We start from the raw sequence: 19502 nt of genomic DNA on the forward strand, positions 1-19502 counted from the left end.
TTCTTTCTATCTCATCCTCTCCATATCCTCCTTCCCTATTTCCCCCTGATGTGTGTCAGGACTTGGTTGGGAAAGGATGGCAACCCCAGCTGGCTACCACATCCGTAAGGACACATGGGAGCGGCCAATACTGAGTATCATACATGTAGCTGTATCTATGTGCGCTGCCTGAAACAGCAATAGGGTTAAAGGTTGAACTAAAGTGTATGCTGATGTTATGCTTCCTCATTCTCCGTTATCCACTTAATTGCTTACAAAACTGTGAACAGCTCATCATTTTCTGTAGATAATACTTTATTACACTGCCTGCACCATAGATTTTTTTTTTATTACATACATAAATAGATAAAGGCTTGGAGAGGCGGAAGTTTTCACCAGAAATAAAAATGATTTGACTCATGAGTGTCATAATCTGGTTTTGAGTTTAACGGGCAAGCATTCACATGCAAAGTGCTGGTGTTCGGTCAAATGTCTGTGCGACTGCCTGGATGCATTTGAGATCCCACCTACTTTTTCCCAGGAACAAAAACCTGCCTATTTTTATGGATGAATCAGTATTGTCATTTTTTTCTCATGTCAGGAGCATGACTTATTTGGTTGTCACTTTAATTTGATTTAAAAGATGAACATCCATTCTGAATAGAATTAATGTGAATAATTGAACACGTATAGTTAAGTGATCATGATATGAATGACATTACCAAACTCTGTTTAAGTTATAACAAAACCAGCCCACACCAAATTTACACGTTCTTAACATTTAATATTCATGAAAATACATTTTACACTTTAAAAAAGGAAAAAAAAACACCCTTCATGCAAACATCATTCTCACAGAAAATAGCCCAGATTTTTTTTTAAAAAGAAAAAAAGAAGTGTTCTCATGTCTGTCTGCTTCACACCCCACAAACAACATGCAACCAGAGAAACTGGAATGGGAAATGCAATCACATAAGACCTGACCCACTTTCTACAGCTCAACTAGAGCTTTCATTGCCATCTAGAGGAACAATTATCAGCTGAATGCTCCCCTATTTAACTATATACATATACAGAGACCAAGGTTATCAAGAATAGCTTGACATGTCTTCACACAACTACACAAAACAAGACATGTTCTCAGACATAACCAAATGTTTGTTAAACCTCACCATATTTAACTCGTCATTACTATTTTTCCCAGAGAATATTAAGGCTATAATATACATTTACCAAGAGTGCCAGTGTCCCTCCTGCGATTGTAAAAAAAACACATCCATTGTGACAAGGCTGGCTTACCGTGTGGACCATGTAATTACACCGTCCACCACCACAGCCCGAAATACATAGCTCAGCCAGTAATGACCTGCCAATAATCGAAAGAATGCTGTTGCGCAGAACAAATGAACTGGCTGCGCACGGCTCGCCGTTCTCTCTGTGAAAGAGCTGTGCAGGCAGTCTGGCACACGTTATTGTTTACGCGCCAAAGCCCACCGATGACACAGTAATGTGTAACTTTGTGCGGGATTACAATTACCTTAAAATAGCCTGTGTTTGAATCCGCAAAGCCTATCCCCTGCTGACGTTCTCAAGTGACTTACTGTAGCCTGATATAAATAGATTTGCATGTGTGGCACAGCCAAATCCAGACTCATGCCTCGCCGAAATGTACAACAAATGCGAAATAATGTACTAGACCGTCCATGAAGACTACATCTCCTCGGCTCCTATCTCCGTTGTTACATATCTGAATGCAAAAACATATATGGGCTACCCACAGCCAACCTCTCCTCAGAGGAGGCTAAAATGGCCGCTCTCTGCCGTGCTGTAGCTGGGTGGCTGGATGGCAACAGGGCCTTAATCGCCAGCAGCAAGCACACACCTCGCCCATGTGTGGACCTCAGCTTGACGAGAGAATTACCACACAGAAAGAATTAACAGATGTAGTGAAACTTGAACCACATAAATATACCCGCAGAATAACACTCTAATATTGTTTAACAGCCTATATATGTAATAGTATTCCACACTTGTGTGGATCTTGATGTTTTAGGCTGTTATATTTCCCCTTGAAGAAAAAAAAATCATTTTGAGTAGATTTCCAACATTGGTGACCATTACATGATGGTTTAGGTCAGCTTAGTAAGGACGTCCCTTGATCCACTGCTTCCACTTCACCAAGCCAAATGGTGTGGTTTCACTTGAACTAAAGGCCATTTCACTTTAAAACTGATCCAATCTACTGTTACTGTTCACTCTTTTACTGCTCCATCCAACTAAATTCCAATTATACTTCACTTTTCAGCAAGTCACCCCCTCACACGCCCTTTGCAAAAATGCCTTTGGAAAATGAACCACTAGAATGCACGTTTACAGCAGTCCAAATCGCAGCCTACAAAAATCTGAAACATAGGCTACATTACAAATGGAAACAAAAACACACATGTTTATTACATAAGGGGAGCTATTTACTCACGATTACCGACTGAAAAAGGTTGTGACTAACACTCACTGCAGCAACACAATCTTGTTTCTTGACAAGAGATCCAGTTCCCCCTTTTCCCTGATTGCATGCCTATAACACTGGGTTTTCCTTGCTCGAGCTGCGCAGCATGTTTGGCTACTGCTCTGTCTAGCTGAGTAAAATAAGAGACACTGAAAAATACTGCCTGACGATCACGATTCCACCCCCCTTCTGATGGATGAGTTACAGGCTATCCCAGCAAAAAAATGTCGTCTGGTCGACAGCCTTGCTCATCCAGTCGATCTGGACGTCCGCTCCACCACACAAGCGGCCTTTACCGCCTCTAAAGCAGAGGGAGGTAGAGACTCGTCGTTGATCTGCATGGAGAGGGGTGGAAGATGAGGAAAAGGCAGGTAAACGAGCCAGTGTGTAGCACATTGCTGAACTCATCGACACCTACACCCTGTTCTGGATTCCAAATGACGCATTTTAATCTTTTCTTTTGTGATAATAGTTGTGGAGCAGTTTTTGGATCATGACCTTTCGTCCACTGCAGCAGGCTAATATTCAGTGGCGGCTGTTGTGCACTCAGAACCACACTAACAGTGAATAATTAATGTCTTGGATTAGTATGGCCTTTGTGAAATACTGGTTTAATGGACACATTCGAGAAACAAATGCCGTTTTAAGGTCACAGCCCCCAATGTTTGATATATTTACTTTCAGGCAACACTTAACTAACCGGCCCTGTCTAATCATTCTTCTGCGCGTAAATTCGCGCGTAAAAGGAAAATAAAAAGCAGCTGGAATGAGACACCACATACTGTCTAGTAACAGTAACCAAGGAGATCACCTGAGAGCTGTAAAGTACACCCCACATGCATAAGCCTCCATCCATCTGCCACCTTCTTTCCTACAAAATGGATTTTCTTGCTTCTCAAGATTTAAAAAAAAAAAAAAAAACATCTTCAGTAAATGGCGGACGCCCTGCATTACAGCACCGAATTGTCTTGAAACGCAATTGAGAAAACACAAGAAAAGCATGAATCCCCTTTGTGTAAGCTGATTGAAATGCTGCACTGTGCTTGAAATTGTTTTTTCGACCTTATATGGCTACGTGGGTGCAGTCGTCTCCAACGCTTGGCGCGCAGCCAACCTCCCCGGCTCACTACAGCTCGTCGCCAGAGTGAGTTTTAGATCTGCCAGACCTACATAGCTGTGCGAGAGGATTCAGCAAAGCCTCGCCATGATTTCTCCTCCTCTGTAACATTTTCTGATATTACACACGAAGCCATCTTGATCTCCATTGACATATTTCCTTCTGCTCTGAAAGAGTCTGGGTAGGGGGTGAATTTAGCTCTTGTTTTGAACGCCTAAAACCTCGCCCAGTAATGGCGCAGCAGCATTTTCGAGCACATAATGATCTCCTTTGTGTGTGAGTGTGAGAGTGAAGAAGCCATTTTGAAAAGAGAACAGCAGAGAAGCCATTTAACGACAGTGCATATCAAAGGTCGTTTTGGACATTGGGCGACAGCAATTTCTAGAAGATGAACTTTATCCCTCAGTTCTTTTATACATATAAAAAAACTTGATTTACATAACCCACTCCTTCCCTACAAGGATTACCGTTATTATAATTACCTGTAAGTTTGGAAAATAGTACTTCAGATTATTATTTTTGTATTTTGCAGACTGCTTTAATGTTTGCTCTGTCAAGGAAAGTAAAATAACAAATAATGTTGTCACATCTGTTTTTCCTCATACAAATTATACTGTAGTTTAACGTATAAAACTCAGCAGGGGAATCCATAAACGTTTACCTTTGATAAAGATTCCTGTGCCAGATGCTGAACAGTTTTCCTTCTTCTAAATGAAGAACGTTCGCATTTACAGCTGCCCTGTTTCCAGGAAGAGGGAGATGGTTTGCATATTGCTCACTGAAACTGCTTGCAGATACTCAGTATTTTAAGTCGTTGGTCAGAGGAACCTTACGTGCTTTAAATAACAAATGAATAGAAGAAATAGTTACACTGCACTTGTTTTTCTTCCTTTTTAGGCGTTCCACCCCCACCCCTTCATAAAACAGTTATAGAGGATCAGAAGATGGAAATGAAAACGTTCCTTTTCCTTCGCCGTGTAGGCCTGATAAATGTATTTCATCAAAATGTTAAGGTAAATATTTTTATCAAGAGTACTTTTCAGTGTGCAGTTTTGTGAAGGACTGTCATGTGCACCCTCGAGACAAAGAACTTAACATTAAGAAAGAGCTCATGAAGGAAGTATTTTTTAAGAAGAGAAAATGTCCTTGTCTCAAGGTCATACAGCTTTACTTACATGTGATTAAGGGGAATGCCTCTGTAAGAGAACAATGTACATGTAAGATGTTTTAACTATTCATTCATCCGAATCATATTTCACCAGGATACCATATGGAGCTGTTTGCCTTATCATAACCTGTCAGGTGTCCAAATGTGATATGTGACTGACTGGCAACAAATGTAGTTTGTGAAAAACATTGAGAGGGGGTTAAGGGTAGCCTGCCTGACTAGAACCACATCAACCAGTCACACCAGTGATTCAGCATTTTCTGCCAGGGCCAATTGTTTCCTCCTGGCCTGGTTTGCTTTCTGAAACAAGAGAAGCAAAATCACTAAGATCCAAAATGGATATACAAATACATGCAACTTTACCACTACATTGTTACATGCCAGTCAATCTATTATATTCAATCACATCAAATAATACCTTTCTTACAAAGTTCTACCACATTAGACTGGCAGTCCAGCAATAGACATTTCAATTGAGCTTTCCTTCTAAAAGTAATTAGTCCAACAACTAAACTTGGGCATGTACTATACAATAGACTACCTTTAACACCAGCTACTGTGTTTTATATACCAATACAAATTTAATTAAAGACAAAACACTGTTTATTCACTATAAGTTTCTTAATAAAGGAAAAAAGAGATTGTTATATGGGTGTGCCATGACCTAGTTAGGACAAAAATGGATTCCAGGAAGAGAGAAAAAAGCTTTTAAAAATGTCAAAGGGATAACATCCAACCATTTTCTTCCATCTTCTCAAATCCTGCAAACAGAAACATTGTAATATATTATGTAGTCCAACAAGAGCTGATGAAATGAAGTATAAGATCCCCTTTAGGAACAAAGGAAACCCATTTGGCCATTGAGCTCCACTGTAGGAAAGATGGCTGCCTGAGCGCTCAGCCCCCTCTCGGCTCTCTGGTAGGGAAGTCGTCGACTGTGCTTCTAATAGCAGGAGCTAAAATGGTGCTTCACTCTGATTGGTCAGAGGGGGTTGTGCTGTTAACCAGCCAATTGCCCCTGCACTACAAAATATCAAACTGATCAAGCTTACGTGCTCCTTCAAAATTGCTTGATTTTATAATAAGTGACTTGGAAAATGTAAGGATTTGGCAACATTACGCATTACGCACAAGATTGCAATTTCAGTCAATAATGAAGTGGCAAATCTGACATACAACACTGGCCGTTCAGACATTTTGTATGTGGACAATAAGCACCAGTAGTAAATATACTGATATTTGGCAAGGTTTCAGGTGAGCACGACCCCATATCAGACATTAATGAAATTAGGTCGGATACTCCGAAATGATTGTTGTTCACAGCAATGTCACGGCGCATTTCAACTTAGTCCTTCGCTCCTTTATCGGTTGCTTCCAATGTCCATCTTGTATTCGGTGCTCGGGTAAATCCACGCGGCAGATTCACCGCGTTTGGGACCCCTTGTTTATACACGCAGAGGTCGCATTACGGGAAGCTATTGGTTCGTGAAAGAAATAATCATACGATGAATGGATACATATCGAGTTGGCGTAACATTAGCTTGCCGTCGAAGACGAAATAAGACCGAGTAGAAGGAACTTAGTGGCGAATGTGCTGGGGCAGAGCAAGGCTGGTGAGCGCTATAGTGGTGTATTGTGGGAGCGACAGAAACCTCAGACTAGAGGCACACAATATGTGTTGGCTCGCAAAAAGGAGGCAGTATCCTTTAAATCATGTAATGTAAGCAGAGAGAGGTTAAATATATAGCCGTTTCGGTACTGAAATATTCGATCGGACACAACATGTCCAGACCCGTGGATAATGAAGATCACGGTAGAAGACAGAGTTCAAGTAAGCTTGGTCTTTTTTTCTTCCTCTGTAATGTCTGTTTCGGTAACTGGGATTCGCGTCTAACCCCCCATTTCCCTCATTGTACGATATGTATGCAGAACCATTTGTGTTTATTTTGTCGATCTTTACGTTGTTAAACGGGATTTCTTCTGACCATATCTTACAGGTTTGGCGAACGGCATGGAGAAAAACCATCCCGTTTGCAGTTCGGGGGAGAAACGAAGTCACCATTGGAGAAGTTACAAGTTGATTATTGACCCAGCGTTAAAAAAGGGATCGCATAAGCTGTACCGCTATGATGGACAGACTTTTAACATGCCCGTAAGTAAAGTTACCAGTGCATTAATACGTTCGATGGGTGTTGGGTACATTTGGATACATTTGTAACTGGCTGTAGGCTACGTATCGCTGCACGATACATTGTAGCGTACACAGTAAACACGCTTGCTCCTGTCGTCACAGCACCTGACACAGCACATCAAAGTGTCATTGTTGGCCATCCTCTTCTAATATTCTCTGGAGTTTTGTTTGAATAATGTAGTGTCGCATGGTCGCTTTGCTTTGGGGCGAAGTCGACCAACAGTAGGAGCACCATGAAATGCTTGGGCCGACGCACATGCCGCCGGTGTCTGTTTGGGCCACAGTACAGGTCTGTCTGTCAAAACTAAGACCTTCTGTTGGTGAAGCCTGATGCATTGTTGCTTTTTTGACATTTCCTCAGAACTCCGGGATGCCACCCGTGGACATGGTCAGGGATCCGAGAATCGGCCGCCTCTGGACCAAGTACAAGGAGACGGATCTCCCGGTTCCAAAATTCAAGGTTGTCACACCCCCCTCGTTGATCTCCACATAGGCTGCACCAGGGGTCGACCGGGTCAAAAGATGTGTTTGTAATCGTTGCAACAATTTAATTGCAAAATGTTAATACTTTAGCACGTTTTCATCGGTGCCAACACTCAGGCCTTCCATATTTTCTTCTTTTACACGGTCGGTGGGCTGTAGTTTATTTTGGTTGCTGTTCACGTGCCACACTTAAGCATTTCCCCATAAAATACGGCTCTTTTTACGCGCAGTCTTTCCACTAAATCTGTGTGTTACGCACAGTCTAGATGGCATTCGTTTTCACTCCAGACTGTTTAAACAACATTGTTCCTGAATAGTCAATAGTCCGAACAACGGCCCTGCAACTAATCAGTCGCTACCCTCATGAAATGCTTGGAAATTAAAAACAAATGGTAATGATGTGTAAGTCATTGTGCTGTTTTTTTCCCACAGATTGACGACTGCTATATTGGGCCCGTGCCTCCAAAGGAGGTGACTTTCGCCAGGCTGAACGACAACATACGGGAGGGTTTTCTTAGCGACATGTGCAAGAAATTTGGAGACATTGAAGAAGTGGAAATTTTATACAATCCGAAGAACAAAAAACACTTGGGAATCGCTAAAGTGGTATTCGGAACTGTTAAATCCGCCAAGGAGGCGGTGCACAATCTGCACAACACAACTGTGATGGGCAACATCATCCACGTGGAGCTGGACCCAAAAGGTAAACTTTCTCTCAGCACTGATATGTCTCTGCTGCCTTTTACCATTCGGTAACACCATGCGTCTGCATGAGTAGGCTATCTTGCTGAACAGACACTGCTGTTTTGCTGTCGCTGTGCTCTAGAAGTGGCTGTCGATTTAATGTCCAAGACACGTGCTTTAATTTACATGGGTTGCTTAGTAACCAGAGTAATTGCATGCCCTTGTCAATGTTCATTTTGGCTTAAGGCATTTGGATAAACGGCATTTAAAAGCATGCGTAATGGAGGTTTTGGTTTTAGAAACATCATGCATTTTTAAAAAATATACCATGAATACCATGTGTATTCCGCTTCTCTTTTATTCCCCAATCCTGCATTTTATCACCTTGTCTACACATGGAGTTAAAAAACAATTGACAAAAGCCGAATCGAAACGTTGTCAGTGTTGTGCAATCGCCTGTTAAAGCAATTCTTAGTAAGATGAGCGGAAAACCGCTTTATCATGGCGTTGGCTTGCTTGAATGGAATCGTATTTACAACCCCAACGCGCTTTCTCCCCTCTTAAAGAGACAGCGACAGCACATCAACAACATGCCTAATGACAGTGATCTGTAGGGAGATACCCCTACAGCAAAAACATGCAGAGTTTTTGCACCACTATTAGCCTAATGACACGATTTGCCCACGACGAAACTTAATGATACCTTACTTCATTCTAATTCCTCTTGACTTGGATAGGCCTACTGTGAATTTCGTCCTGAACTGGACTCCAAATGAACTGGAGTCGTGTGCATGATTAAATTACTGTGCTGTTTGTTGTGCATGTCCAAATATAGTAAACGAGAGTGCTTTGCATTAGTATTATTCTTACTATTAGCAATAACAGTTGTGAGTTTTGGAAGTAGTATACATGATGGTAATGGTAAAAGGGTGAAAAAGGTTGCATACTCTAATGTGTTGTGAGATGCTGTTGTGTTAAACTGCAACATTTCAAATCAACTTTGGAAAGGTGCAGTGTCATCTTTCGTGTTGCCTCTTAGTATAACAATCTTCTGTTCTCTCCCCGTTTTCCTTGTCCAGGTGAAAATCGCCTGCGGTACTTCCAGCTCCTCATCAATGGCACTTACACGCCTCGCACCCTTCCAGTGGGGGGTGGGGACCACCGGGGGGTGTCCCCCACCGCCATCGCTGAAGCACTGCTGGTAAGTGTCTGTCAACGCACCTGTGACAGTGACTACTATCATTACCACCACCACCACTACTACTATTACTGCTACCACAGTAACAGGAATGTACTTAGTGCGGGAATCTTGGAGTAGCGTGTGGACAATGTTGAAAAGTTTTTTTTTTTGTCATCTTGACAAAAACATCTAGACTCGCATGGCCTCATGGACGGTGTATTAATTCTCATTTCTTGTGGTGATTCATAACTAGTCCTTTTATTGATACAATGCTGAGTTTGCATACTGTATGTAGTCTGTCATTTTGACTAATGTTGTATTGAATCAAAATAGTTTTTTTTCCCCCATATGATCAGTCAGACTTCAGTAACTGTTCCCATGGGAATACACATGCTGGGAATGCCAAACATTTCTGGAACCACGAGCCATTTAGAAAAGACGCTTGTCTTGAGTGTCTTGTGTTTTTGTGTTTTTCACAGCTACAAAGTTCATGTTGAAATGCACATTGGGAATGCCCTATGGTCTGTGCCGCTGTCTTGAATTGTTTGTGTGTATACATTTGCGAATGCGAATTGGCATCTCCCTGCCTTGACACACTACTTACTGGCACAGTTAATATTATGATGAGGTAATATGTTTATTAATATTGTAATACAGTTGTATCATGCCAAGCACATCAGTTTAATTCACTGGAAGCTAAAATCTCAGATTAACACATTACGACTGATTAATCTGTGCCTCTGTGCTAGGCTGGCATAGTGACGGAGGACATGTATTAGAATCACAGTAGGCGGGCATGTCTTCACTGCTATTGTCTGGTCAGAGATGCTACATTTTTTTCCTAGTACAAGGACGCCACAGATGGCCAAACTCGGCTTCTCATTGGTCGACCTTCACAACTTCCTGTGACAGGTTAGGGTTTAGGCATGGTTTTGGGTCTGGGCACAATTTCGCAACCAATTTTCCAATACCTTGCTTATTTCGTCCTTCTTGGCAAAAGCAAAGAATCATAAACATTGCTTTCATGACAGGTTAAGTTTAGGGAAGGTTTAGGTTTAGGCACATATCAAAAGTGTGGCGAGTGTTGGCGTGTTGTCGGCTTCAAGACTCTCCTGTGGCACGTGTTGCAGTCTTGCCGCTCTGGAAGTTCGACCAATCAGAGGCCACCTGTGGCGTCCTTGTACTAGGAAAAAAAATATCGCGTCAGAGACGAAGTGCGGTGGGCATGGATAGGCCGTTGTGATGGGGAGGATGTATGGTATTGGGTTTGGGTCATAATTATGCTGGAGAGATAGACATGGAGACACAGACAGAGGGCATTTCTCAATGTGAAGTGTTCTAGTCTTGCTAGTGTGAATAACACCCATTTTCACCAAGAAGTATTCAACTGTTTATTACACTTGGAACTATTGGCTACTCTTTGGTGAAATCCGCAAAAATACTCGTCCCAGCAAGGCTAGGGCACTTCATTGCACTTTGAGAAATATCCAGTCACAGAGTAAGAGACAGACAGACAGACAGACAAGAGGTCCTTTGCTGAGGGAAGCAGAGCGACACAGACAGACAGACAGACAGGCAGGCAGGCAGGCAGGCAGGCAGACACGCACACAGACAGACAGACAGGCAGGCAGGCAGGCAGGCAGGCAGACACGCACACAGGCAGGCAAGCAGGCAGGCAGGCAGGCAGGCAGGCAGGCATTCAGACAGACAGACAGATAGGCAGGCAGACAGGCAGGCAGGCAGACAGGCAGACAGACAGACAGGCAGACAGACAGGCAGGCAGGCAGACAGGCAGGCAGACAGGCAGACAGACAGAGCGAGACGAGAGGCCCTTTGCTTGGGGAAGGCGAATCCTGTATCTCTAATCCAGTTTATCAGGGCAGCAGGTGGCACACTGGGGCCTAGATTGGAATGTCTCACTCTGGGACTCCTCAGTCTCTTCTCCACCTCCCTATACTACCAGAGATTCTTTAAGTATTATAGAGATATGCCAATGTAATAGGTTGCTGTGCACCTAACATGACCAGGTTCTGGTCTGCCTAAAGGGGCATGTCATAATACTCCTACAATGAATAAAACAGTCCTTGGGTCTGCCTAAAGGGGGATTCCCCCCCCCCCCTCCCCCTTACAATAGTAGAACCCGGAAACAATGGGCCAATGGAACCTCTCTCTCTCTACTCTCTCTGATACTACCCTTCCTGCCACTGCCACTGCCACTGCTGGGGGGCATTTCTCGAAAGTGTAGTTATTAGCCAGTTAGGAACTTCGGTATTTGCCAATGGGAAATTGCATTTTTGCAAACAACAAAAGTAGCTAATCTAGTTAGCAACTATGGTTTTGAGGAACCCCCCCCACCTAGTCTGGAGTGAGTTTCTAGAAACCATATTCGGCTAGCTGCGTTAGCTACTTTGTTGGTTGCTGCTATTACCGTTATCCACTGACAATGTAATAAATTGCTAACTGGAATGTGGCACGATGAGACTCCTCTCCTCCTCCTCTGCTGCTGTTGCTATCACTGCTGCTCTGGGGTTGCATTTCTGGAAAGCGTAGTTGTTAGCAGTTAGCAACTTCGGTTGTTGCCAATGGGAACAAATTGCAACCAACAAAGTAGCTAACATAGTTAGCAACTACGCTTTCCAGAAATGCACCCCTGGCTGCCTGGCTGTTGCTCTGAAGTGAGTGCAGTGGCCGCAGCAGAGCTCAAAAGGCTGTCGCAACCTGCTCTTTGCCCCCCGCAGTCAGCCCTGCAGCTGCGGTCAGAACACTCCCTGTGTGTGTGTGTGTGTGTCAGGCCTGGACAATTGCTATGGCAGTCTTCAGTCTCACTGGGTGCATTCCAATATGCACACTCGTGGCCTCGCCCCGCCTCCGTGCAGAAAACTATTCCGTTTCCCAGCTGTCAACCTAGCCACAGCAACTTTTGGGGGACTATTCGTCATTCACCATCCAGTTTGCAAATGAGAAAATGACTTAACAACTGAGCTTTTGCGAGGTATTGAAATGTAATGCTGTTGTCAGTGTCATCGCGACTTAATTACTTCCTGGTACAAGGCCACAAGCCCAAGTGGAGGACGCAAGGTGGCATATTGGAATGCACACACAAGTTCAAGACCGCACGGGTCGGGCACATGTGAATGTGTTTATTCTGATCTGTCCCAGACTAGTGTCACAAATGGTCTTGCATGTTTTGGTGCTGCTCTCTGCAGGAGAGACCAGTGTTGCCAGATTAGGCTGTTTCCCGCTCAATTGGGCTGCCTAGGATGACCGCCTGCGGGTTAAAAAAAGGGCTAAAAAGGGCACTGTGGCTGTTTTTTCCCCTGAAATTGGGCGGGATTTAGTGGTTCCAGGGTTTTGACCATTTATTTTGGCTGGAAATCACCAGTCTTATCTGGCAACCCGGGGAGAGACATCATTGGGGGTGGTTGGGTTGGGTTGAAGTGAAGGTAGTGTAGAGGTAGTCAAGTTGTCTTTGCTCCTGACCTGTAACATGGATTTTGGGGTATTGTGGTTGGAGTATTTTTTTTAGCTGTAATCTCTTTCTTCGGGTTTCAGTTAACGCACACTGCGTCTGAGGTGCGTACGGCGGAAAATTAGACTCAACTTGAAGAAAAAGAATGGTCGTCTTGTCTTGATGATGATCCTGATGAAGGCGTAAACTGAAACGGTCTGATTTAAATGTAACTGCATGAAGTTCCGAGTGTGCAAGGACCATTCTTTTCTTCAAGCTGTAATCTCAACCTTCTGAACCCAGAATGGACTGTACAGTATTGTCATTGGACAAGGCAAAAACTGTGTGTTTGTGTTGTAAGGAAAAAATCTGAAGTGTGTGTGTGTGTGTTTTGCAGGAGCCTATCCGACGGTTGTCGGAGAGCAGTTTGTCCAGCCTGGTGGGGGGCGGAACGTCCACCCCGGGCACGGGCACGGGCACTCCCCTCTCCCAGGACACGGCCTACAGCAGCCTGAAGCAGCAGCCCGACACGCCCCAGTCCCAGAACACCAGCACGCCCCGCCCCTCGGGCACGCCCTTCTCCCAAGACTCCTCCTACTCCAGTCGTCAGGCCACGCCCACCTACCCCCCGGGCTCGGGTGGCCGGCTGGACGCGTCCGGCGGCAGCGGCTACAAGTCCCGCCGGCACGAGACTCGCTTCCACGACGCGTACAACCGCCGGCCCGAGCGGCATTACGTGCACCTGAACACGCCGTCCGACCAGCCGCCGCCGTTTAAGCCCCAGCAGCCCCCCGAGCCCCCTGGGCCGGCCCCCGTCCCAGGCCCCGCCCCCACGTTCGCCCACACCCCTCCCCCTCCGGTCGGCGGCGGCTTCAAGTCGGCGTTCTCGCAGTACCAGCCCCCCATGCCCCCCGCGTACCCCCCGGCCGAGCCCCCATACCCCCAGCAGCCCGTGCAGCGGGAGGGGGAGTACCGGCGCCCGCCACAGCCCACCACCCCCGAGTTCCCGCCCGCGGCGGGCCGAGACCGAGACCGGCCCGAGACGCCGCCGATGCCCGAGCCCCCTCCGGTGCCCACGACGGTGGGACCGTCGACGCCGCCCGGTAGTGCCCGCACTCCCTCGCCGTGCCCGTCGCCTGGCGGTGCCTCCTCCCCGCCGCTGGAGTCGGAGCGGCACAGCCTGGACTCGCGCATCGAGATGCTGCTGAAGGAGAAGCGCACCAAGCTGCCCTTCCTCAGCGAGCGCAGCAGCGCCGGCGACTCGGACACCGAGGTGCGCATGGAGGGCAGCCCCATCTCCTCCTCCTCCTCGCAGCTCTCGCCCATCCCCCCCTCCTCCTCGGCGCACCCCCTCCTCCCGCACCAGCCCCCCTCCTCACGGCCCTCCAGCACCGGCCTGGAGGACATTAGCCCCACGCCGCTGCCCGACTCCGACGACGAGGACCCGGTCCAGGGGACGGCCAGCAAGGTGGCGGCCCTGCTCCATAACGCCCGGACCGGCTGCAGCTCGCCCAGCAGCTCCCTGGCCAAAGGCCTGGGGGGCATGGGCACCGCTACCGGCACCGGCACCACCGACCTGCAGGACAGACACCTCACACCTACAGACAAAATGGATGTGGTAAGAGAGAGAAACCAAAACACACATGCGTTTTCCCCTCACACACAGATGGATAGATGTGTGTTTCACTCCATTTACTAACCAGTGAGTCACCAGTTAACTAATTTTTGTTTTTGTGGTATTTGCTTTGTTTTATATATTTTGGTATCTTGGCTATTTCGATTTCGGCTTTTTATTTCTGGGAGAGCTGGTCTGGCAAACAGGCCTGGTAAATCCATTTGTTAGAGGGCATGCCTAACCAGTGTCCATGACATGCCTCTATATCAGAGGTGGGGAACCTTTTTCATTCGAGGGGCCACTTCAAATTCATCCGAGGGCCGTAAAAGTCCTCCGAGGGCCGTACTATGAACACAAACCAGGATTTCCCCCTGCACTTTATGCCTATATTGAAGGCAGCCACCTTTTAAAACAAACCCCACCTTCTCTAGGTCCCCTGGATATAGCTTAATTGTATTGCAGATGTATTTTCTAAGATTCCTTAACAAAATATGTCATATTTCATGTGAAGCTGCATAACATTGAAATTATATCGGGGGCCGGATAAAATGGCCTAATGGGCCGCAAACGACCCTTGAGTCATAGGTTCCCCACCCCTGCTCTATATGCTACTGGTTGAACCCATAATCAATCAGATCACTCTCTCCTTCCCCTTGCCTGCTTGCCTGGGGCCGCCAACATGAATGCTCCTAACATTAATCATAAACGGCAGTAGCATCCCTTCTAAAAGGTCATGATGAAGCGCAATTAAGTGCAAATTCCCACAATGAATTCCATATAACTTACAACCAACACAACTGGCAATGCAATGGTTACATCAAAGCCCTCAAAGATGTAAGTTGTAGCTTCTAAGCCTCCATGTCATCTGCTGAAGTTGATTTATTTTCTCTACTGTTGCTTTTAGACATGACTGCTGAGGGTAATGAAAAAATGAGCTGATATTTACATTACAGTTTACATAACACGATCTCGAAGAATTCCATGAGTCTATCACGTAAAACACTTCTGTGACCCCAACATGGAATTCTTTGTGATCAGGCTGTACACATACACAACTACTTGGCATGCCTGCAAAAGAGTTGGTAGAGCGCTACTAGTGTCCCTCAAAACCAACTGGTGCTCTTGGAAGGGGTTCAATGTTCAAAAAAGACAGAAGGAAAAAAAATCCTTGGTCCAGGCACTTCAGTTGGTTAATGTAGTAAAAAAACAAACTTTATTTAAGGGGCAAATGCATTAAAAAACACCAACGCGTTTCGGCGCTGTGGCCTTCATCAGGGTGTATGTTCTACTACTGTAAATGAAACTCATTTGCATGTGTGCCATACTGCTTAGAGTTCATACCACCCCAAGGCGTTCATTCACACTTTTGGTCAGTGACAAGTAAATCAGGTTGCCGAGATTTATGTGCAGATTTTACAGATGGTTTCCCGGCAGTTACGACTGTAGGGACTTTTTTAGTGGTTTCTCACCTTGAAACCAAACCCAAATCCTAGTCCTAACATTAACCATACAATTCTGTAATTGCTGTATTCTGTTTATTGAACAACAATATTTTACGACAGTAATAAGATAAACACTTCAATAACATAATGGCTTATGCAGTTGAGACTGGCCTGTGTGTTGCAGCAAGTCTTAAGCCCTCTTCTCAATGCAGTGACTGTCTATGACTGTACCTGAGGCATGACATCTACTCTTGGCCTGTAAAAGCGTGGCACCTGAATGCTCCCGTAGAGTAGCCTTGAGTCTGGTGGGTGCCAGGACCCAGGGGGAGCCGACAGCACAACACAACACAGGAAGCTAGGGAGCTCGATGGTGGTGAAAGTGGGCCCCTGCCTCTCTCTGACTAGCCTGAGCTTCACGCCTCTCTCTCGCTCTCTCTCACTCTCTCAACTCCACTAAAACAAAAGGAAACGGTGTGTTCCGCTTTGACACAGAAAACACCACACTTACAGGCAGCTCAAAGAGGGTCAGCGAGCGAGCAGCACCTATCTATCCAGCCTTTAACCAGCCAGGCATTGCAGCTGGCCAGCCGTGGCACTGCAGCTCTGGGTGGTGTGTGCTATATGGTTGTCATCATACTGTTACTAATATAGCAATATCAAAAGATTATGTAAAGCAGACTGGCTAAGAGAGAGAGAGAGAGAGTGTGAGAGAGAGATTGATAAGTGGCATAAACTGTTGTGTTGACCTCACTAAATACAGTCTCAGGCCTAAAAAAGAGGAAAAGGAGAGTGCTGCGTGGGGTCAATCGTTTGTAGAAGAATCAGGTGTTCTTCAGAAAGGACATGATCACTTGGCTTGTGAACATCTCCAAAATCTGAAGGTCCAAACAAGTGAAAGTGGTAGTCTGAATGATCCGAGGCACATTCTTAGTGAAAAAAAGTTTTAAAATCCTTTATTTTAATGGATAACGTCTACTCGTTTCGACAGTCTCGGGCCTTTTTGTATTTGGCCACATTCCTGTATCTAATTACAGCACAGCTCAATGGCAAAAGACACACTGACTGACTGACTGATGCCTAATACTGTGAAAACACCAACACATGGCACTACACTACACAAACACCGGAGATGCACCAGCTGGCGTTTGGGTTCACACAGGACAGGACTACTACTACTACTACCAGAGTGAGTAGATAAGAGAGAGGTTCCACTGGCCCATTATTTCCGGGTTCTATTATTGCAAGGGGGAGGGGGAGAGGGGTCCCCCTTTAGGCAGACCTAAGGACTGATCGAAGCCCTCTGACCTACGCCTTTGTTTAATGCAGACCTAAGGACTGTTCTATTCAATGCTATGAGTAATATGACACGCCCCTTTAGGCAGACTGGAACCTGGTCATGTTAGCTGCCCATAGCAACCTATTACACTGGCATATCTCTATATACTTAAAGAATCTCTTCTACTACAGTACTACAGGCTAATGTAATGAAGGCCGGGGTAATTAAGACCCGAGGTGTTAGTCACCAGCAGCCCTGTTGGGGCAGTTCAGCAGGTAGGACCTAATCAAAGGCAACCTGTCCTGCAGCCAGTTTATTGAAGCCTCTAGGTTCCGTTGTGTGTGTGTGTGTGTGTGTGTGTGTGTGTGTGTGTGTGTGTGTGTGTGTGTGTGTGTGTGTGTGTGTGTGTGTGTGTGTGTGTTGCCGCCAGTGCCCAGTTTTGAATAGAGGCTTTTGTCGTGGCTCGCCTTTTGTGGGGCCTAAATGGACCTTGAGCTGTGGTGGTTTCATTTACACAGTCAACAGTGAGGAGTGTGGACAGGAGAGTAGAGGAGAGGAGTGTGGACAGGAGAGGAGAGGAGAGGAGAGGAGAGGTGAGTCCTAGCTAACAAGGGAGGTCTGGTCGGGGGGCCTGGGCCTGGCCATGGCCACCACCACCACCACAGTCAACAACACACATGAGGCCTTAGGCATCACTAGCATCCTGTAATGCAATGTAATGTAATGCATCACTACTAGCTAGCTTGCTGGAGCAAGGAATGGTGACTGGGAAGGACAAACAGGACAGTTGTCCATGGTTGAGAGGTAGAGAGAGAGAGGTAGAGAGAGAGGTAGAGAGAGAGGGGTAGAGAGAGAGAGAGGTAGAGAGAGAGAGGTAGAGAGAGAGAGGTAGAGAGAGAGAGAGAGAGAGAGAGAGAGAGAAAGAGAGGTAGAGGGAGAGAGAGGTAGAGAGGCCCAGAATAGGCTCATGCTTTTCTCCTTATATTGAGAAGAGCGCCCTCTCAGATGACTTTGTCCTGGGCCCGGCAATAGCTGTCGACGGCCCTGGCTGGAGCTGTATTGCTTTCACTTCCTCCTCTTTCCCAATGCTGCCGCTGACATTGAGTGCGTTGCAATATGCGACCTTGCCTCCTCCACTTGCGCTTGTCTCCTCGTCCCGCCTCCTGGCCCCTCCTCCGTGGAGAAAACGATAAAGTTTCCCAGCTGTCGGCCTAGCCACAACAACTTTTGAGGAACTGTTTTTCATTCACCATCCCAATTGCAAATGAGAAAAAGACTTTACAATTGAGCTTTTGCAAGATATTGAAATATAATGCTGCTGTCAGTGATGTCATCATGACATATTACTTCCTGGTACGAGGAGAGAAGCAAGTGGAGGAGGCAAGTGGAGGACGCAAGGTCACATATTGGAATGCACACTCACTACTGTGCCTGCCTGGCTATGCTGGCCATTCCATCCTGCTGTTATGGGGCCGTTATGACCTCACTTCCTGTTTCTTCAGGGGCTGCATTTCTGTTTTTTTTTGTCATTGCCTCATTAACAGTTGGCTTGAACTCCGACTGAGTGTGCAGAGTACACGCACACGCGAGAGCACGCGCGCGCGCACACGCACACACAGACACACACACACAGACACACTCTGACAGACAGACTGAGACTTCTCACATTTCCAGTCAGTGAAGTGAAGATGGATGGACTGATGATGGATGGCCTGAGGCCTCAGTGCGTGCATGGTGTTTATAATAACAGGGTGGATATTTCCATACAGTCGGTGGCAAAAGCCAGACCAAACACTCTAAACACTCGATTATAAACAAAGCAGACAGACAGAACCCATCTGCCAACGTGACTCATGGGCTCTTGCTGTCTGCCAAGACCATGCTTTACAGCTTGGCAGCATGGCAACACCATACACATACAATACATACATAGATTAGGGTGCATCAATTGCCCCCTATGAACATTTTTTGCCTTGGCCCTATAGTAAAAATGTTCCACACCCAGTAAAAACGCACTGTGTAAAAGGTTGCCCATCACTATCACCATTATTTTGTATTTTCATTTGATTTTTACTGTGCATAGAACATATTTATCGCACTGCTGAGGCCATATGTTTTTATTGGGTAGCTTTATGCACCGAAATAGCCATTTCTATTCCAAGATTTTGACTATCACCATTATTTTCTATTTTCATGGGGCTGGTGGCCCCGGTAGACTTCATCCAAATTTCAAAATATTTTACACAGAGTGTTTTTACTGGGTGTAGAACATTTTTACTATAGGGCCAAGGCAATATTTTTTCATAGGGGGCATCTGATGCACCCTAACATAGATACCTGCATACATACATTACAGTAACAGTATATACATACATACACGTGCAGGTATTTTTCCTCTTATGTGTGTTTCTGA

General features: G+C 45.7%; 1 protein-coding gene across 2 annotated transcripts in view; it reads left to right on the forward strand.

Moving 5' to 3' along the window:
* Positions 1-2812: 2812 nt before the first annotated feature.
* setd1ba (SET domain containing 1B, histone lysine methyltransferase a) overlaps positions 2813-19502 on the forward strand; it is a 30997-nt gene continuing 14307 nt past the window's right edge. Inside the window, exons 1-6 of one of the 2 annotated variants that reach the window (XM_063210798.1) lie at positions 2813-4615; positions 6768-6922; positions 7323-7421; positions 7877-8147; positions 9208-9329; positions 13154-14374. In XM_063210798.1, the coding sequence (XP_063066868.1) occupies positions 6782-6922; positions 7323-7421; positions 7877-8147; positions 9208-9329; positions 13154-14374 (1854 nt within the window). In that variant the 5' untranslated portion in view covers positions 2813-4615; positions 6768-6781. Of the gene's footprint in view, positions 4616-6441; positions 6602-6767; positions 6923-7322; positions 7422-7876; positions 8148-9207; positions 9330-13153; positions 14375-19502 lie in introns of those variants that run through there. The other variant, XM_063210797.1, reaches the window with a different exon arrangement.

This window comes from Engraulis encrasicolus, chromosome 11 (genome assembly GCF_034702125.1).
Source record: "Engraulis encrasicolus isolate BLACKSEA-1 chromosome 11, IST_EnEncr_1.0, whole genome shotgun sequence".
Classification (NCBI taxonomy): Eukaryota; Metazoa; Chordata; class Actinopteri; order Clupeiformes; family Engraulidae; genus Engraulis; species Engraulis encrasicolus.